Source organism: Scyliorhinus canicula, chromosome 11, assembly GCF_902713615.1.
Source record: "Scyliorhinus canicula chromosome 11, sScyCan1.1, whole genome shotgun sequence".
NCBI classification, from domain to species: Eukaryota; Metazoa; Chordata; class Chondrichthyes; order Carcharhiniformes; family Scyliorhinidae; genus Scyliorhinus; species Scyliorhinus canicula.
Window position 1 is genome coordinate 89,926,474 of NC_052156.1, and position 21,836 is coordinate 89,948,309.

Sequence of the window (21,836 nt, forward strand, 5' to 3'; positions counted from 1 at the left end):
TGATTAACACTAATCCCAGCAATATACAGAGTGACTGTGATTAACAATAATCCCAGCAATATACAGAGTGACTGTGATTAACATTAATCCCAGAAATATACATAGTGACTGTGATTAACAGTAATCCCAGCAATATACATAGTGACTGTGATTAACACCAATCCCAGCAATATACATAGTGACTGTGATTAACAGTAATCCCAGCAGTATGCATAGTGACTGTGATTAACAGTAATCCCAGTAGGATACACAGTGACTGTGATTAACACTAATCCCAGCAATATACATAGTGACTGTGATTAACAGTAATCCCAGAAATATACATAGTGACTGAGATTAACACTAATCCCAGCAATATATACAGTCCCTATGATTAACACTAATCCCAGCAATATACATAGTGACTGTGATTAACACTAATCCCAGCAATATATACAGTCCCTATGATTAACACTAATCCCAGCAATATACACAGTGACAGTGATTAACACTAATCCCAGCAATAGATATAGTGACTGTAATTAACAGTAATACCAGCAATATACATAGTGACTGTGATTAACAGTAATCCCAGCAATATACATAGTGACAGTGATTAACACTAATCCCAGCAATAGATATAGTGACTGTAATTAACAGTAATACCAGCAATATACATAGTGACTGTGATTAACAGTAATCCCAGCAATATACATAGTGACAGTGATTAACAGTAATCCCAGCAATATACATAGTGACTGTGATTAACAGTAATCCCAGCAATATACACAGTGACTGTGATTAACAGTAATCCCAGCAATATATACAGTGACTGTGATTAACACTAATCCCAGCAATATACATAGTGACTGTGATTAACGGTAATCCCAGAAATATACATAGTGACTGTGATTAACACTAATCCCAGCAATATACATAGTGACTTTAATTAACAGTAATCCCAGCAATAGACGTAGTGACTGTGATTAACAGTAATCCCAGCAATATACATAGTGACAGTGATTAACACTAATCCCAGCAATATACACAGTGACTGTGATTAACAGTAATCCCAGCAATATACATAGTGACTGTGATTAACACTAATCCCAGCAATATACACAGTGACTGTGATTAACACTAATCCCAGCAATATACATAGTGACAGTGATTAACACTAATCCCAGCAATATACACAGTGACTGTGATTAACAGTAATACCAGCAATATATATAGTGACAGTGATTAACACTAATCCCAGCAATATACACAGTGACTGTGATTAACAGTAATACCAGCAATATACAGAGTGACTGTGATTAACAGTAATCCCAGCAATATACAGAGTGACTGTGATTAACACTAATCCCAGCAATATACATAGTGACTGTGATTAACACTAATCTCAGCAATATACACAGTGACTGTGATTAACATTAATCCCAGCAATATACACAGTTACTGTGATTAACAGTAATCCCAGAAATATACAGTGACTGTGATTAACAGTATTCCCAGCAATATACACAGTGACTGTGATTAACATTAATCCCAGAAATATACAGTGACTGTGATTAACAGTATTCCCAGCAATATACATAGTGCCTGTGATTAACAGTATTCCCAGCAATATACACAGTGACTGTGATTAACATTAATCCCAGAAATATACAGTGACTGTGATTAACAGTAATCCCAGCAATATACATGGTGACTGTGATTAACAGTATTCCCAGCAATATACTCAGTGACTGTGATTAACAGTAATCCCAGAAATATACATAGTGACTGTGATTAACACTAATCCCAGCAATATACATAGTGACTGTGATTAACAGTAATCCCAGCAATATACATAGTGACTGTGATTAACACTAATCCCAGCAATATGCATAGTGACTGTGATTAACAGTAATCCCAGCAATATACATCGTGACTGTGATTAACAGTAATCCCAGCAATATACACAGTGACTGTGATTAACAGTAATCCCAGCAATATACACAGTGACTGTGATTAACAGTAATCCCAGAAATATACATAGTGACTGTGATTAACACTAATCCCAGAAATATACATAGTGACTGTGATTAACACTAATCCCAGCAATATACAGAGTGACTGTGATTAACAGTAATCCCAGCAATATACATAGTGACTGTGATTAACAGTAATCCCAGAAATATACATAGTGACTGTGATTAACACTAATCCCAGAAATATACATAGTGACTGTGATCAACACTAATCCCAGCAATATACATACTGCCTGTGATTAACACTAATCCCAGCAATATATACAGTGACTGTGATTAACAGTAATCCCAGCAATATACATAGTGACTGTGATTAACAGTAATCCAAGCAATATACATAGTGACTGTGATTAACACTAATCCCAGCAATATACATAGTACCTGTGATTAACACTAATCCCAGCCATATACATACTGCCTGTGAATAACACTAATCCCATCAATATATACTGTGACTGTGATTAACAGTAATCCCAGCAATATGCATAGTGACTGTAATTAACACTAATCCCAGCAATATACATAGTGACTGTGATTAACATTAATCCCAGCCATTTACATACTGCCTGTGATTAACAATTATCCCATCAATATATACAGTGACTGTGATTAACAGTGATCCCAGCAATATACATAGTGACTGTGATTAACAGTAATCCCAGCAATATACATAGTGACTGTGATTAACAGTAATCCCAGCAATATACATAGTGACTGTGATTAACAGTAATCCCAGCAATATACATAGTGACAGTGATTAACACTAATCCCAGCAATATACATAGTGACAGTGATTAACACTAATCCCAGCCATATACATACTGCCTGTGAATAACACTAATCCCATCAATATATACTGTGACTGTGATTAACAGTAATCCCAGCAATATGCATAGTGCCTGTGAATAACACTAATCCCATCAATATATACTGTGACTGTGATTAACAGTAATCCCATCAATATATACAGTGACTGTGATTAACAGTGATCCCAGCAATATACATAGTGACTGTGATTAACAGTAATCCGAGCAATATACATAGTGACTGTGATTAACAGTAATCCCAGCAATAGACAGAGTGACAGTGATTAACACTAATCCCAGCAATATACATAGTGACAGTGATTAACACTAATCCCAGCAATATACACAGTGACTGTGATTAACACTAATCCCAGCAATATACATAGTGACAGTGATTAACACTAATCCCAGCAATATACATAGTGACTGTGATTAACATTAATCCCAGCCATTTACATACTGCCTGTGATTAACACTAATCCCATCAATATATACAGTGACTGTGATTAACAGTGATCCCAGCAATATACATAGTGACAGTGATTAACACTAATCCCAGCAATATACACAGTGACTGTGATTAACAGTAATACCAGCAATATACACAGTGACTGTGATTAACAGTAATCCCAGCAATATACACAGTGACAGTGATTAACAGTAATCCCAGCAATATACACAGTGACTGTGATTAACACTAATCCCAGCAATATACATAGTGACTGTGATTAACATTAATCCCAGCCATTTACATACTGCCTGTGATTAACACTAATCCCATCAATATATACAGTGACTGTGATTAACATTAATCCCAGAAATATATAGTGACTGTGATTAACAGTATTCCCAGCAATATACATAGTGCCTGTGATTAACAGTATTCCCAGCAATATACACAGTGACTGTGATTAACATTAATCCCAGAAATATACAGTGACTGTGATTAACAGTATTCCCAGCAATATACATAGTGACTGTGATTAACAGTAATCCCAGCAATATACATAGTGACTGTGATTAACAGTAATCCCAGCAATATGCATGGTGACTGTGATTAACAGTAATCCCAGCAATATACATAGTGACTGTGATTAACAGTAATCCCAGCAATATACATAGTGGCTGTGATTAACACTAATCCCAGCAATATGGATAGTGACTGTGATTAACAGTAATCCCAGCAATATACATAGTGACTGTGATTAACACTAATCCCAGCAATATGCATAGTGACTGTGATTAACAGTAATCCCAGCAATATACATCGTGACTGTGATTAACAGTAATCCCAGCAATATACAGAGTGACAGTGATTAACATTAAACCCAGCAATATACAGAGTGACTGTGATTAACATTAAACCCAGCAATATACAGAGTGACTGTGATTAACATTAATCCCAGCAATATACATAGTGACAGTGATTAACACGAATCCCAGCAATATACACAGTGACTGTGATTAACAGTAATCCCAGCAATATACACAGTGACTGTGATTAACAGTAATCCCAGCAATATACATAGTGACTGTGATTAACAGTAATCCCAGCAATATACACAGTGACTGTGATTAACAGTAATCCCAGCAATATACAGAGTGACTGTGATTAACAGTAAACCCAGCAATATACAGAGTGATTGTGATTAACAGTAATCCCAGCAATATACAGAGTGACTGTGATTAACACTAATCCCAGCAATATACATAGTGACTGTGATTAACATTAATCCCAGCAATATACAGAGTGACTGTGATTAACAGTAATCCCAGCAATATACAGAGTGACTGTGATTAACACTAATCCCAGCAATATACATAGTGACTGTGATTAACAGTAATCCCAGCAATATACACAGTGACTGTGATTAACAGTAATCCCAGCAATATACACAGTGACTGTGATTAACAGTAATCTCAGCTATATACACAGTGACTGTGATTAACACTAATCCCAGCAATATACATAGTGACTGTGATTAACAGTAATCCCAGCAATATACACAGTGACTGTGATTAACACTAATCCCAGCAATATACATAGTGACAGTGATTAACATTAATCCCAGCAATATACAGAGTGACTGTGATTAACAGTAATCCCAGCAATATACACAGTGACTGTGATTAACACTAATACCAGCAATATATATAGTGACAGTGATTAACACTAATCCCAGCAATATACATAGTGACTGTGATTAACAGTAATCCCAGCAATATACATAGTGACAGTGATTAACAGTAATCCCAGCAATATACATAGTTACTGTGATTAACAGTAATCCCAGCAATATGCACAGTCCCTGTGTTTAACACGAACCCCAATAATATACACCGTCCCGATGGCTAACAAGAAGCCCATAAATATACAAAGTCCCTGTGATTAACAGTAATCCCAAAAATGTACACAGTCCCTGTGATTAACAGTAATCCCAAAAATGTACACAGTCCCTGTGATTAACACTAATCCTAATATGAAGACTCTAACTACTCCTCCCACTTCCCGGGGAAAGTGGGCAGCATAATCAAAGACCCCTCTCACCCATCTTACTCACTCTTCTAACTTCTTCCATCAGGCAGTAGATACAAAAGTCTGAGAACACACACGAACAGATTAAAAAGCAGCTTCCTCCCCGCTGTTATCAGACTTCCTAAATGACCCTCTTACGGACTGACCTCAATAACACTACACTCCTGTATGCTTCACCCGGTGCCAGTGTTCAGGTAGTTACATTGTGTATCTTGTGTTGCCCTATTATGTATTTTATTTTTCTTTACATTTCATGTACTAAATGATCTGTTTGAGCTGTGCACAGAATTATACTTTTCATTGTACCTCAGTATACGTGACAATAATCAAATCCAGTCCAATCCAATCGAATCCAAGTAATATACACAGGTCCTGCAATCAACATGAGTCCCAGTAATATATACAGGACCTGTGATTAACAACAATTCTAGAATTATTCACAGGCTCTGTGCTTAACTTTAACCCAGTAATATATATGAAGTCCCTGCGATTAACAGTAATCCCAGTGATACATACAGGGCGGGATTCTCCGGGAATCGGCGGGGCGGGCAGAAACGGCACAGTGGAGTGGTGGGAACCACTCCGGCGTTGGGCCGCCCCACAGGTGTGGAATCCTCCGCACCTTCAGGGGCTAGGCTGGCGCCAGAGTGGTTTGCACCCCGCCGGCCGGCATGGAAGGCCTTTGGCACCGCACCAGCCGGGGCCGAAGGGACTCCGCCGGCCAGCGTGGTTCCGCGTCTGCTGCCGTCATCCCCGCGCATGCTCAGGGGGGGGGGGGGTTTCATCTTCGTGCCGGCCATCGCGGAAGCTGACACGGCTGGCGCGTAGGAATAGAGTGCCCCCATGGCACAGGCCCACCCGTGGATCGGTGCGCCCCGATCGTGGGCCAGGCCACCGTGGGGCACCCCCCCCCCCCCCCCCAGGGCCAGATTCCCCCTGCGCCCCCCCCCCGAGGACCCCAAAGCCCGCCCGCGCCGCCAGGTCCCGCCGGTAAGGGACCATCTCCAATTTATGCCGGCGGGGCCTGCATAGAACGGGCAGGACTTCGGCCCATCGCGGGTCAGAAAATCGCCGGGGGAGCCCGCCGACCGCCGCGATTCCTGCCCCCGGGATTCACGCCGCTCCCCGGCGATTCTCCGACCCTGCGGTGGGTCGGGAAATCCCGCCCATGGTCCCTGTGATTAATGCTGATGCAGGAAAAAGAAAGCCCCTGTGATTAACAATGACCCCAGTCACACACAGTCCATTGATCAATACTAATCCCAGTAACAGACAGTCCCTGTAATTTATACTAATCCCAGTAATACACAGTCCCTGTGGGATTAGTACTAAACCCAGTAATACACGTAGTCCCAATGATTAACACAAACCCCAGTAATATACACAGGCCTTTCAATCAACATGAAGCCCAGTAATATACACAGGCCTTTCAATCAACATGAAGCCCAGTAATATACACAGGCCTTTCAATCAACATGAAGCCCAGTAATATACACAGGCCCTGTGATTACCATGAAGCCCAGTAATATATGCAGTCTCTTTGATTAACAGTAATCCAGTAATATACACAGTCCCTATGGTTAACATGATGTGGCGATGCCGGCGTTGGACTGGGGTGAGCACAGTAAGAAGTCTTACAACACCAGGTTAAAGTCCAACAGGTTTGTTTCAAACACTAGCTTTCGGAGCACTGCTCCTTCCTCAGGTGAATGTAGAGGTATGTTCCAGAAACATATATATAGACAAATTCAAAGATGCCAGACAATGCTTAGAATGCGAATATTTGCAGGTAATCAAGTCTTTACAGATCCAGAGATAGGGGTAACCCCAGGTTAAAGAGGTGTGAACTGTCTCAAGCCAGGACAGTTGGTAGGATTTTGCAAGCCCAGTCCAGATGGTGGGGGATGAATGTAATGCGACATTCTGGGTAGTTTGCTGTAGAACAGCCTTCAGAACAGCGACCACAACACCACACAACCCTGCCATGGCAATCTCTGCAAGATGTGCCAGATCATCAACATGGGTACCACCATTACACGTGGAAACATGTTGGTCGTTCTGGGTGAGTGTGCTTAACACTCAATTTGGCTCTGTTTCTTTTCTAAGCTCTGGAATCGCCAGGTGTCGTTAAGACACCGCCACAAGCTTCAAGGTGAAGTTCAAAGCAATAAAACCATACACCAATTAGTAAGTCCAAACAACTGAGTTTATTATAATACAATTATAATAACTACCCATGCACACGCTAAAGGATTAAACTTACTCCTACCGCTAAATAACTAATACTTATCTCGAAGGAACTGCTGGGTCAGGGAACAAGGCCTCTTGCTCTGCTCTGGTCTGCAGACTTCAGGTTGGTATGAGCAAAAAGGGGTCAGGAGTGCCTATCTCTGGTAGCGATCGTTGTGAGGCACTTACTTGTTGGCGGCTGCTGTCCGAAGGCTGGATCAGAAGACTTAACCATGTGTGGGATCTGTCTTTTATAGGTCCCAGGGGATCCGCGCCCCTTTGGGCGGACTCCCTTACCTGCTTGGGATCGATTGGGTCTCTTCCCAATCGATATGTTTGAACCACCCAATCATGGGGCAGTTCCTCGGAAACTGGGGCGGTTCTTGGGACTTATTGTTTTGGGCTTCTCTGGCGCCAAAAGGTCTGGCCTTCCATTGAATGTATCAATCTGTGTTTAACTTGTTTCCATTGTATCTGGGGATCGCCCGGTATCGCCTCATTAGTATGTTAACTGGTTTCTTTTTACAGTGCTGTCTGGTTTCTGCAGCAGTCAAAACTGCATTCCTTGTAATCTTCCATTTTGTGTTGGGCAGTGGCCATCCCAGGTGGCTACAAACACCACCCACCAGGTACGCGGCACATACTCGTGTGACTCAGCCAACGTTGTCTACCTCATAGGCTGCAGGAAAGGATGGCCTGAAGCGTGGGACATTGGCGAGACCATGCAGACGCTGCGACAATCGCCTGGCAGGAATGTTCCCTTCCAGTCGGGGAACACTTCAGCAGCCAAGGGCATTCAGCCTCTGATCTCCGGGTAAGCGTTCTCCAAGGCGGTCTTCAGGACGCGCGACAACGCAGAATCGCCGAGCAGAAACTTATAGCTAAGTTCCGCACACATGAGTGCGGCCTCAACATGGGATTCATGTTGCATTACATTCATCCCTCACCATCTGGCCTGGGCTTGCAAAATCCTACCAACTGTCCTGGCTTGAGACAATTCACACCTCTTTAACCTGGGGTTACCCCTATCTCTGGATCTGTAAAGACTCAATTACCTGCAAATGTTCGCATTCTAAGCATTGTCTGGCATCTTTAAATTTGTCTATATATATGTTTCTGGAACATACCTCTTCATTCACCTATGGTTAACAGTAATCCCAGAAATATACACAGTCCCTGTGCTTAACACTGACCCCAGTAATATATACAGTTCCTGTGATTAACATGAAGCCCAGCAATATACATAGTCCCCATGCTTTACACTAAGCCCAGCAATATATACAGTCCCAGTGGTTAACCCAAAGCCCAGTAATATACACAGTCCCCGTGATTAGCAGTAAGCCCAGCAATATACACAGTCCTTTTGCTTCACACTAACTTCAGTAATACACCTGCCCGTGTAATTAACACTAATCCCAGCAATATTCACAGTCCCTGTGATTAACACTAACCCCAGCAATATACACAGTCCCTGTGCTTTACACTAAGCCCAGCAATATTCACAGTCCCTGTGCTTTACACTAAGCCCAGCAATATACACAGTCCCTGTGCTTTACACTAAGCCCAGCAATATACACAGTCCTTTTGCTTCACACTAACTTCAGTAATACACCTGCCCGTGTAATTAACACTAATCCCAGCAATATTCACAGTCCCTGTGATTAACACTAACCCCAGCAATATACACAGTCCCTGTGCTTTACACTAAGCCCAGCAATATTCACAGTCCCTGTGCTTTACACTAAGCCCAGCAATATACACAGTCCCTGTGCTTTACACTAAGCCCAGCAATATTCACAGTCCCTGTGATTAACACTAACCCCAGCAATATACACAGTCCCTGTGATTAACACTAAGCCCAGCAATATACACAGTCCCTGTGATTAACACTAACCCCAGCAATATACACAGTCCCTGTGATTAACACTAACCCCAGCAATATACACAGTCCCTGTGATTAACACTAACCCCAGCAATATTCACAGTCCCTGTGCTTTACACTAACCCCAGCAATATTCACAGTCCCTGTGATTAACACTAACCCCAGCAATATACACAGTCCCTGTGCTTTACACTAAGCCCAGCAATATACACAGTCCCTGTGCTTTACACTAACCCCAGCAATATTCACAGTCCCTGTGCTTTACACTAACCCCAGCAATATACACAGTCCCTGTGCTTTACACTAACCCCAGCAATATACACAGTCCCTGTGATTAACACTAACCCCAGCAATATACACAGTCCCTGTGATTAACACTAAGCCCAGCAATATACACAGTCCCTGTGCTTTACACTAACCCCAGCAATATTCACAGTCCCTGTGCTTTACACTAACCCCAGCAATATTCACATTCCCTGTGATTAACACTAAGCCCAGCAATATTCACAGTCCCTGTGCTTTACACTAACCCCAGCAATATTCACATTCCCTGTGCTTTACACTAACCCCAGCAATATACACAGTCCCTGTGATTAACACTAATCCCAGCAATATACACAGTCCCTGTGCTTTACACTAAGCCCAGCAATATTCACAGTCCCTGTGATTAACACTAAGCCCAGCAATATTCACAGTCCCTGTGCTTTACACTAAGCCCAGCAATATACACAGTCCCTGTGCTTTACACTAAGCCCAGCAATATACACAGTCCCTGTGCTTTACACTAACCCCAGCAATATACACAGTCCCTGTGATTAACACTAATCCCAGCAATATTCACAGTCCCTGTGCTTTACACTAAGCCCAGCGATATTCACAGTCCCTGTGCTTTACACTAACCCCAGCAATATTCACAGTCCCTGTGCTTTACACTAAGCCCAGCAATATACACAGTCCCTGTGCTTTACACTAAGCCCAGCAATATACACAGTCCCTGTGCTTTACACTAACCCCAGCAATATACACAGTCCCTGTGATTAACACTAATCCCAGCAATATTCACAGTCCCTGTGCTTTACACTAAGCCCAGCAATATTCACAGTCCCTGTGCTTTACACTAACCCCAGCAATATTCACAGTCCCTGTGCTTTACACTAAGCCCAGCAATATACACAGTCCCTGTGCTTTACACTAAGCCCAGCAATATACACAGTCCCTGTGCTTTACACTAAGCCCAGCAATATTCACAGTCCCTGTGCTTTACACTAAGCCCAGCAATATACACAGTCCCTGTGCTTTACACTAAGCCCAGCAATATTCACAGTCCCTGTCATTAACACTAACCCCAGCAATATACACAGTCCCTGTGCTTTACACTAAGCCCAGCAATATACACAGTCCCTGTGCTTTACACTAACCCCAGCAATATTCACAGTCCCTGTGCTTTACACTAAGCCCAGCAATATACACAGTCCCTGTGCTTTACACTAAGCCCAGCAATATACACAGTCCCTGTGCTTTACACTAACCCCAGCAATATACACAGTCCCTGTGCTTTACACTAAGCCCAGCAATATACACAGTCCCTGTGCTTTACACTAACCCCAGCAATATTCACAGTCCCTGTGCTTTACACTAACCCCAGCAATATTCACAGTCCCTGTGCTTTACACTGAGCCCAGCAATATACACAGTCCCTGTGCTTTACACTAAGCCCAGCAATATACACAGTCCCTGTGCTTTACACTAAGCCCAGCAATATTCACAGTCCCTGTGCTTTACACTAAGCCCAGCAATATACACAGTCCCTGTGCTTTACACTAAGCCCAGCAATATTCACAGTCCCTGTGATTAACACTAACCCCAGCAATATACACAGTCCCTGTGCTTTACACTAACCCCAGCAATATACACAGTCCCTGTGATTAACACTAACCCCAGCAATATTCACAGTCCCTGTGCTTTACACTAACCCCAGCAATATTCACAGTCCCTGTGATTAACACTAACCCCAGCAATATTCACAGTCCCTGTGATTAACACTAACCCCAGCAATATTCACATTCCCTGTGCTTTACACTAACCCCAGCAATATACACAGTCCCTGTGCTTTACACTAAGCCCAGCAATATTCACAGTCCCTGTGCTTTACACTAAGCCCAGCAATATTCACAGTCCCTGTGATTAACACTAACCCCAGCAATATACACAGTCCCTGTGCTTTACACTAAGCCCAGCAATATACACAGTCCCTGTGCTTTACACTAAGCCCAGCAATATTCACAGTCCCTGTGCTTTACACTAAGCCCAGCAATATACACAGTCCCTGTGCTTTACACTAAGCCCAGCAATATTCACAGTCCCTGTGATTAACGCTAACCCCAGCAATATACACAGTCCCTGTGCTTTACACTAAGCCCAGCAATATACACAGTCCCTGTGCTTTACACTAACCCCAGCAATATTCACAGTCCCTGTGCTTTACACTAAGCCCAGCAATATACACAGTCCCTGTGCTTTACACTAAGCCCAGCAATATACACAGTCCCTGTGCTTTACACTAACCCCAGCAATATACACAGTCCCTGTGCTTTACACTAAGCACAGCAATATACACAGTCCCTGTGCTTTACACTAACCCCAGCAATATTCACAGTCCCTGTGCTTTACACTAACCCCAGCAATATTCACAGTCCCTGTGCTTTACACTAAGCCCAGCAATATACACAGTCCCTGTGCTTTACACTAAGCCCAGCAATATTCACAGTCCCTGTGATTAACACTAACCCCAGCAATATACACAGTCCCTGTGCTTTACACTAAGCCCAGCAATATTCACAGTCCCTGTGCTTTACACTAAGCCCAGCAATATTCACAGTCCCTGTGCTTTACACTAAGCCCAGCAATATACACAGTCCCTGTGCTTTACACTAAGCCCAGCAATATTCACAGTCCCTGTGATTAACACTAACCCCAGCAATATACACAGTCCCTGTGATTAACACTAACCCCAGCAATATACACAGTCCCTGTGATTAACACTAACCCCAGCAATATACACAGTCCCTGTGCTTTACACTAAGCCCAGCAATATACACAGTCCCTGTGCTTTACACTAAGCCCAGCAATATTCACAGTCCCTGTGCTTTACACTAAGCCCAGCAATATACACAGTCCCTGTACTTTACACTAAGCCCAGCAATATACACAGTCCCTGTGCTTAACACTGACCCCAGTAATATATACAGTTCCTGTGATTAACATGAAGCCCAGCAATATACATAGTCCCCATGCTTTACACTAAGCCCAGCAATATATACAGTCCCAGTGGTTAACCCAAAGCCCAGTAATATACACAGTCTCCGTGATTAGCAGTAAGCCCAGCAATATACACAGTCCTTTTGCTTCACACTAACTTCAGTAATACACCTGCCCGTGTAATTAACACTAATCCCAGCAATATTCACAGTCCCTGCGATTAACACTAACCCCAGCAATATTCACAGTCCCTGTGCTTTACACTAACCCCAGCAATATACACAGTCCCTGTGCTTTACACTAAGCCCAGCAATATACACAGTCCCTGTGCTTTACACTAACCCCAGCAATATACACAGTCCCTGTGATTAACACTAACCCCAGTAATATACACAGTCCCTGTGATTAACACTGCTCCCAGTAGTATACACAGTCCCTGTGATTAACACTGCTCCCAGTAGTATACACAGTCCCTGTGATTAACATCAAGTCCAGTAATATACAGTCCCTGTGACTAAGACTAACCCTGTGATTAACACTAATACCAGTAATACACACAGTTCCTGAGATCAACACTAAACTCAGTAATACCCAAACTCCCTGTGAATAACACTGACCCCAGTAATACACAATCCCTGTGATTTAAACTAACCCCAGAAATATACAGTCCCTGTTACTAACATTAAGCCTAATAATACACATGGTCCCTGTGATTAATGCTGATGCAGGAAAAAGACAGCCCCTGTGGTTAACAATGACCCCAGTAACACACAGTCCCTTGATCAATACTAATCCTAGTAATACACAGTCCCTGTGATTAATCCTAACCCCAGTAATTCACATATTCCCAATGATTAACATTGATCCCAGTAATATATACAGTCCCTGTGATTAACACAAAGGCCAGTAATATACACAGTCCCTGTGGGCTGAGGGACTTGAGGCTGTTTTCGTTAGAGAGAAGAAGGTTAAGAGGTGAATAAATTGAGGCATACAAGATGATCAGAGGATTAGATAGGGTGGACAGTGAGAGCCTTTTTCCTCAGATGGTGATGTCCAGCATGAGGGAACATAGCTTTAAATTGAGGGGAGATTGATATCGGACAGATGTCAGAGGTAGGTTCTTTACTCAGAGAGTAGTAAGGGCGTGGAATAACCTGCCTGGAACAGTAGTGGACTTGCCAACACTAAGGGCATTCAAATGGTCATTGGATAGACATATGGATGATCGGTGAATAGTGTAGATGGGCTTCAGAGTGGTTTCACAGGTTGGCGCAACATCGAGGGCCGAAGGGCCTGTACTGCGCTGTAATGTTCTATGTCTGTGAATAACAGTAATTGCAGAAATAAACACAGCCCCAGTTCTTAACACTAGTCCCAGTAATATACACAGTCCCTGTGTTAACACGAAGCCCAGTAGTACACACAGTCCCTCAAATTAATAGTAATCCCAGCCACGTCGCCCCAGCACCCGTACGCGATTCTCCCACCCCCCCCCCCAAATGGCGCGCCGGGATTTATGGCAGGCCGCTCGGAGAATCGCCGCTCGCTGTTTGTAATGGGCGAGCGGCGATTCTCCGGCCCGGATGGGCCAAGCAGCCTGCCCAATACGACGTGTTCACGCCGACGCCAACCACACCTGGTCGCTGCCACCGTGAACAGCGCGCAAACGCTGCAGGGGCGGCCTGTGGGGGGGGGGGGGGGGGGGGGGTGGGGAGGGGAGGATCGAGCACCGGGGGGGGCGCTCAAAAGGGGTCTGGCCCGCGATCGGTACCCACCGATCGGCGGGCCGGCGTCTCTGAAGGACGCACTCCTTTCCTCCGCTGCCCCGCAAGATCACTCCTCCATTTCTTGCGGGCACCCGCAGGGAGGACGGCAACCGCGCATGCGCGGGTCAGCATCGGCCAACTGGCACATGCGCGGGTGACGTCATTTACGCTGCACTGGCCGCGTAATTTACGCTGCGCCGCTTTTACTCTGCGCCAATGCCTGCCGCGTGTAAATGACGCGGCGCCGCTCCTGGCCCCCCGGGGGGTGGGAGAAGAGGGGGCGAGGAGCGGCCTCCGATGCCGGAGTGAAACACTCCGGTTTTCACTCCGGCGTCGGCACTTAGTCTCCCGTTGGGAGAATCCCGCCCATAGTCTCCGTGATTAACAGTAAGACAAGAAATATACACAGTCCGTTTGCTTAATACTAACCTCAGTAATACACCTGCCCCTGTAATTAACACTAATCTCAGTAATATGCACAGTCCCTGTGATTAACACTCATCCTAGCAGTATATACAGGTCCTGTGATTAACAGTAATTCCAGAAATATACACAGTCCCTGTGATTAACACCAACCCCAGTAATAAACACAGTCCCTGTGATTAACACCAACCCCAGTAATAAACACAGTCCCTGTGATTAACACCAACCCCAGTAATAAACACAGTCCCTGTGATTAACACCAACCCCAGTAATAAACACAGTCCCTGTGATTAACACCAACCCCAGTAATAAACACAGTCCCTGTGATTAACAGTAATCCCAGTAATTGACAAAGGCCTGTGATTAACATGAAGCCAGTAATATATGCAGTCCTGTGATTAACACTAATCCCAGTAATATAGTCTCTGTGACTAACACTAATCCCTGTGATTAACCTTAACCCAGCCTTACAAAGATAGCCTCTTTGATTGACACTAACCCCAGTAACACACTTCTCCCTGATTAAAGAGGCTCTCTGAGCAATTTCGTAATTCCAATAATGGGCTTATAGGATTTTGAACCATGTGATTTGTCATACCGTGGTTGGTGGGGTGTATTGGAATTCCACCTCTGGCAGGGAATTCCCTTCCTAGTTTTACTGACAAATCCTCTGTATTTTGTTCCATTTCCGGTGTAGCAGTCTGTGAAGTGACAAAGTTCAGAGTAAATTGGTTGTTCTGCTGCTATTTAGGAATCATTTGACAGCAATTCTTTGAAGGCAGCTGGTGATGGAGTATGTATCAGCCCCCCAACATACAACATGACTGCATTATTATTGCATCTTTCAGGATCACTACGTATTGTAGTAAATAAAAGTCCTGAAAAGGTGAGTCAAAAGTAGTTTATTTCCTACTCACAGTTAGGAAATACACCAAAAGTGGGGGGTACAATAGCACAAGGGGGGGGGGGGGGGCACGGTAGAACAATGGTTAGCACAGTTGGTTCACAGCTCCAGGGTCCCAGGTTCGATTCCCCGCTGGGTCACTGTCTGTGCGGAGTTTGCACTTTCTCCCTGTGTCTGGGTGGGTTTGCTCCGGGTGCTCCGGTTTCCTCCCAGTCAAAAGATGTGCAGGTTAGGTGGATTGGACATGCTAAATTGCCCTTAGTGTCCAAATAGGTTGGGTGGGGTTGCTGGGTTATGGGGATGCGGTGGAGGTGTGGGCTTAGGTAGGGTGCTCTTTCCAAGGGCCAGTGCTGACTCGATGGGCTGAATGGCCTCTTTCTGCATTGTAAATTCCATGATTCAAGTCCCAGCTGGGACTATCAGGAGATGCTGTTCTTTCCTGGGCTAGCTTTAGCTCAGGGAATTAACGAGCTCCCTTTTGGGCCTCCATTCCTCAGCTGCGGAGCTCGTACTCCATGAGGCCCATGGGGAGATCAATCGGGACCCCTCCGTGGGCTTCATGGGAGTTACAACATCCACCGCCCCCCCACCAAAGTCTGTAAGTCCCTCTATTGTGGAGGAGGTCGTCTTCTTCTCTTTGCCTGCGATTGCACCTCCGGCTGCTGTGGGGCTGGGCCTGGGTGGTGGAGGGGGCGTGCAGCGTGTTGGGGAACGCCGTTTTTGTGTCAATCGTGTGGGGGCACCACCTGGGACCATTCCCTGGCAAGGAAATCGTTCAAAAACTCAGATGTCTGCATCTCCATGTCGAATCCAGAATCCTCCACTTCATGCATCTCAGTGTCACAGTCCCAAGGGGGTGACGGCCCCAGGCCCCCTTGTGCCAGGCCACTGGGGCTGGAAGATGGTTCCTGCGGTGGGGTTTGTCCTGACGCTGGTTCCCTGCTCTGGAAGTAGTCGAGGTGCTTCCGCACCATCCGTTTTGTGATGTTATTGAGTAAGATACTGGCCCAGTCTGTTTAACCACGGTCTCTTGGGCTCACCGGACACCCTACGGGATTCTCCATTGGCGGGATCCTCCGCTTTGCCTGTAGCGCACCCACACCTGCGGGATTCCCAATGGCGTGGGATACCCACAATGGGAAACCTCCATTGACCGGCTGCTGGAATGAAAGATTCTGCTACCAGCAGGGGTGTGCCACCCCGGAAAATGGGACTGGAGAATCTCACCGTCTGCATATATCAGTATACAGTCTGTATACTGCAGCCCCCGGTCAGAAACATTGTCCTGGAGGTTGAGAAAGTGGGGCCGGGGTTGTGAGAGGGCAGGGTTCCGCGGGGCAGGGCTAAAAAAGTAAATAAACTTCTGTACTGCGTCCGTCTGCTTCGGTATTGCTTCTGAAGGTCTTGTCTCCTTTCTACTTTCCCCTCAACATTGGGGAACGTTAGGCTAAGGCGGGTTCTGAGTCTCCAACCCAGTTCAGCCGGTGCCACTCCAGTTGTTACATGTGGTGTTGTCCGGTAGCTGAACAAAAAATGTGCCAGCTCTGTCTCCATGGATCCCAAGGCCTGTTTCCTCATACCCTTCTTGAAAGTCTGCATTGCTCGTTATCCAGGCCATTTCAGAAAGGGGTATGGGACCGTCCAGATGTGCTTCACCCCGATTGTCTTCATGAAATGTGCAATTTCCTCGCGAGTGAACGGGGTACCATTGTCCGTGACTAATACCTCTGGGATGCCATGGGTACTGAATGAGAGTCGTAGTTTCTCACCAGTGGCTTTTGAAGTGGGGACGAAATACAATGAACGTCTAGCCATTTGGAATGGGCGTCCACAATCAGCAAGAAAATTGAGCCTTGAAAAGGTCCGGCAAAATCTGCATGTAGGCACACCCAAGGGCGGCCCGGCCATTCCCATAAGTGGAGAGGTGCGGCTCGCGGGAGCTTCCGATGCTCCTGGCATGTGGTGCATTGTTTGTTCTCAAAAGCCCCCAGCTCTTTCAGCAGTTTCCCTTGCTGGCCCCATGAACGACAGGTGGCACAAGTTTGCCAATACTGGGTCTAATCACGTATTTCTGTGGTGGTGACTGGCAAGATGTCCATAAAATTTAAGGTCACCACGTCCTCGTCAGTACTTGGTGGAGATGGGCCGGGGGAGGGGGGTTGGGGGAGGGGGGATGGTAGGGGGCAACGGGAGCCTGCTCAGAATGTCCACATTTGCAATATGCGTGCCTGGCCGATGCTCAGACACACATTTGAGCGCCTCTAACAGTAGGGACAAATGCTGTATCTGGGCAGACGCAGAGAAAACGGTCAACTCTTCTTTCTCAACCTGGGCATAGTTGCGCTCCATAGCTCCCAAAGTCTGCGACGCATAGGCTATCGTTCTCTCCTTTCCGTTATCCATGTGGTGGGGTAACACTGCCCGATACTGTATGGAGAAGTAACCAAAAAGGGCTTTGAGGGGTCATAATGGGTCAACAACCCTGATGACGATAGCCGACAGTTCATCCTGGCGAAGTCTTCTTCTTACAGTGCTCACCATGCCCATTCTTAATGTTTCTTCAGTAGCGCGTACGATGGTGCAAGAATGGTGGCCAGGTTCGGGATAAATTTCCTGGAATAATTCATGAGTCCGAAGAACGACCGCAATTAATTCAGTTTCCCTGGCGTGGGGGCTTGATTGATTGCTCGCACCTTCTCCTCCACTGGGTTCAGGCTGTCTCGGTCCACACAATACCTAATTCACGTGACCTCTTTAGCGTTGAAAATGCATTTTCCTCTCTTAAGGCAGACGCCTATCTCAGAAAACTGGCAGAGGATATCCACCTTGTTCAGGTACCCCTTTTCGGTGGCTCTGGCAAACAGGACATCATCCAAATAGACCAACACTTGGGGCATTCCTTGGAAGATGTTCTCCATGACTCTCTGGAAAATAGCGCCAGCCAATGACACTCCAAATGGCAACCTCATATATTTATAGAGACCTCTGTGGGTATTAATGGTCATAAATGTTCTGGAAACCCTGTCTAGCTCCAATTGGAAGTACACATGACTCATATCGAGTTTAGAAAAAGAGTGTCCTCCAGCCAACTTTGTTATCTGTCCAAACGAGTGGCCTTGTTCACCGTAAACGTGTAACCCCCGCACAGGCAGACTGTTTTGTCTGGTTTCAGTACCGGAACTGCAGGTGCTGCCCAATCTGCAAAATGCACCGGACAGATGATACCTAGGCTTTTTAAGTGGTTGGGTTCATCCTCTACCTTTGTCAGCAATGCGTAGCGAACTGGGCGGGCCCTGAAGTACTTTGTTGGGCCTCAGGGCTACGCGTATCTTGGCCATGCCACCTTTGCTTTTACCCAGGCCCTCATGGAAAATCTCTGGGTACTTCCCCAGGACTTTGTATAATCCCCCAGTGCCCCTCCTGAAAATCTGCTGCCAGTCCAAATGGAGCCTCTGTAGCCAATCACAGCCCCACATTCTCGCAAAGGAGCGCGTAGAGTCTTCGAAACAACCAACAGAAATAAAATTAAAGAATGCAAGCTTGATGGAAAGCACCCGGGAATTAGGTTCTGCTGGGGAAAACTGTTCAGTGTAGAAGAACCAACTTTCCAGTATGGAAGACAGGTTTGCTAATGAAACATTGGGCGGGCTTTTTTGGCCATCCCAGCCAGCAGGATCTTCCGTTCCCGACGATGGCAACCTCCCCTCCCCCCTCTCCCCGCCCTGGGTTCCCCGGCAGGAATGATGTAAAACAATGGGAAACTCCATTGATAAAATTTCGGCCAATAGCGAGTGGCTTCCACCACTGCAAAACATGCCGTAATCCGGCCAATTAAAATTTGATGGACTTCAAGGATCAGAAGTCTCCACCAAGTATTGCGGAAAATGCCTGGAACAGAAAAAGGATTTGCTGACGAATCAGAACAGTTAGTTGAAAGCAGAGTTAACAACCAAAACTGATCCAAGCTGAAGAACGTGAAGGTTGAGATGCGCAGTATGGAAGAGCAAATCCAGACTTTAAAAGCAGATAAGGAAAATTCCAAGAAATAGATTGAGGATCTAAGGAATGAATTGAACAAGTGTAAGGAGCAGTCAGTGACCATGGAAGAAAGGTTTTGAAATGAGCTTGAATACCCAGGTGAAGTTGTTAAGTTTGTATAAGGAGTCTGCTGATCAATCTGAAACAAAGACAATTGAACTCACCTGAGGAGTTTGAAGACTGAAGAGATTCATTGGTTTGAAAAAGAATTGGGAAATAAGAGAGTAACCAAATATTTGGGTGAAATTGTGAAATGGGTGGAAATGAAAGTTTCACTTTTGAAACATCAATTTCAGAAGAACGAGGCGAGATTCCCGGAAAAAGAAAACTTAAGTCCATCTACCAATGAATGGAATGAACATTTCCCTCCGGAGGGAATGGGAAAAGCCCATGCAGTCTGAATAAAGGAGACGGACCGTTGGTAAAGAGAAATTTGACTCTAAGCAGCACAAAAAACAAACTGGATGGCGGAAACCAAGTACAGGCGATGCCGAATATAACAATTACAGCTCTGAAACAACATTTTCCCAAAACAACTGAGACATCCACATTATGATGTAGACAATTCCATGATATTGGACACAGTACATGAGTAATCTAGCAGAAGCCAGCACGTAATGGTACCATGCAGGACTATCCCTTGGAGATGTATATAGTTATGAATTGTTAATGAACACTTGGTGTACAACCACACAAGCCTCCAGATCACTTTGTGAGACACTGAGTAAACCTTACAATACATGTGCGGCCGGATTCCCCCTCCCTCTCTGTCTCTGTGTCTGCCTCTCTTCTGTCTCTACGTCTGCCTGTCTGTCTCTCCCCTCTCTCTCTGTCTCTCTCTCTTTGTCCATCTCTCTCTGTCCATCTCTGATCTGTCCCTCTCTCTCTTTGTCTCTCTGTCTGCCTCTCTGCCTCTCCCCCGCGCTCTCTGTCTCTCTCTGTCCATCTCTCTCTGTCCGTCTCTGCCTCTCTGTCTCTCCCCCGCTCTCTCTGTCCGTCTCTGTCTTTTCTCTCTCTCTACCTCTTTCTCTCTTTGTTAGTCTGCTCTCGGACATTGTTCTCATTCTTGTTCAGCACGATCTTGGACCACCCTTGGTCAGTTACACTGACAGCTACATTTTTCAGTGCTGTTAACTTGCTCAGTTTATATTACCTTCAGGTTCAATGTCATCGTCACAGCGTTGCAGCTGGAAACAGAACGCTGTCCGGATTCCTTCATCTGTGGTGAAGCACCATGGGGCTTCTGACCCATCAGGATTTCGGCAATAATTCTCGTCCAATCCCCTGGAACAAAAGATTAGATTCTGTGTCTGGAGCTTCCACACTATCCGTGGATCACACATGCAGTTTGAAGACGTTGGCCATCTCAGGACACCCCCAAGCATTTTACAGCCAAAGGAATGGTTTTGAAATCTAGTCACTGTTTCATTGTAGGAACACTGCAACTAATTAACATCAACCAAAGTCCCACAAAGGGGCTGGAATTCTCTGGCCGTTGGGATTCCCTGGAGAATCTAGCCGTGTGTTTTAGTTATATGGGTTGAGGGTTACTGACAGGAGATCAGAGAAATACCCTAGCCAAAGGACCTTTCACACTCACCTGAGAGGGTTAGTTTAACATTTCTCCCAAAAGACAGCACCTTCAACAGTGTAGCATTCACACGGTGCTGTATTTTTTTTTGAGTATCTACACACACACATAGGGGGCGATTCTCCAATATGGAGCCCAAGAACGCCATCACACAAGGGCCAGCATGACGCTGGAGTGGTTCACGCTGCTCCTTTTGCAGCGGCAGAAACCCACGCAAACACGGGGGGGGGGATGTGCAAACTCCACACGGACAGTGACCCAGAGCTGGGATCGAACCCAGGGTCACTGTCCGTGTGGAGTTTGCACCCCCCCCCCCCCTCCCCCCGTGTTTGCGTGGGTTTCGCCCCACAACCCAAAAGATGTGCAGGATAGGTGGATTGGCCAC

At 45.3% G+C, this 21,836-nt stretch overlaps 1 protein-coding gene across 1 annotated transcript in view; it reads right to left on the minus strand.

Moving 5' to 3' along the window:
• Window positions 1–21,836, minus strand: part of mst1 (macrophage stimulating 1) — a 170,023-nt gene that overhangs the window by 67,904 nt on the left and 80,283 nt on the right. The window contains exons 9-10 of the mRNA XM_038810834.1: window positions 21,014–21,144; window positions 15,517–15,619 (exon numbers count right to left, since the gene is read on the minus strand). Of these exons, the coding sequence (XP_038666762.1) occupies window positions 15,517–15,619; window positions 21,014–21,144 (234 nt within the window). The remainder of the gene's footprint in view (window positions 1–15,516; window positions 15,620–21,013; window positions 21,145–21,836) is intronic.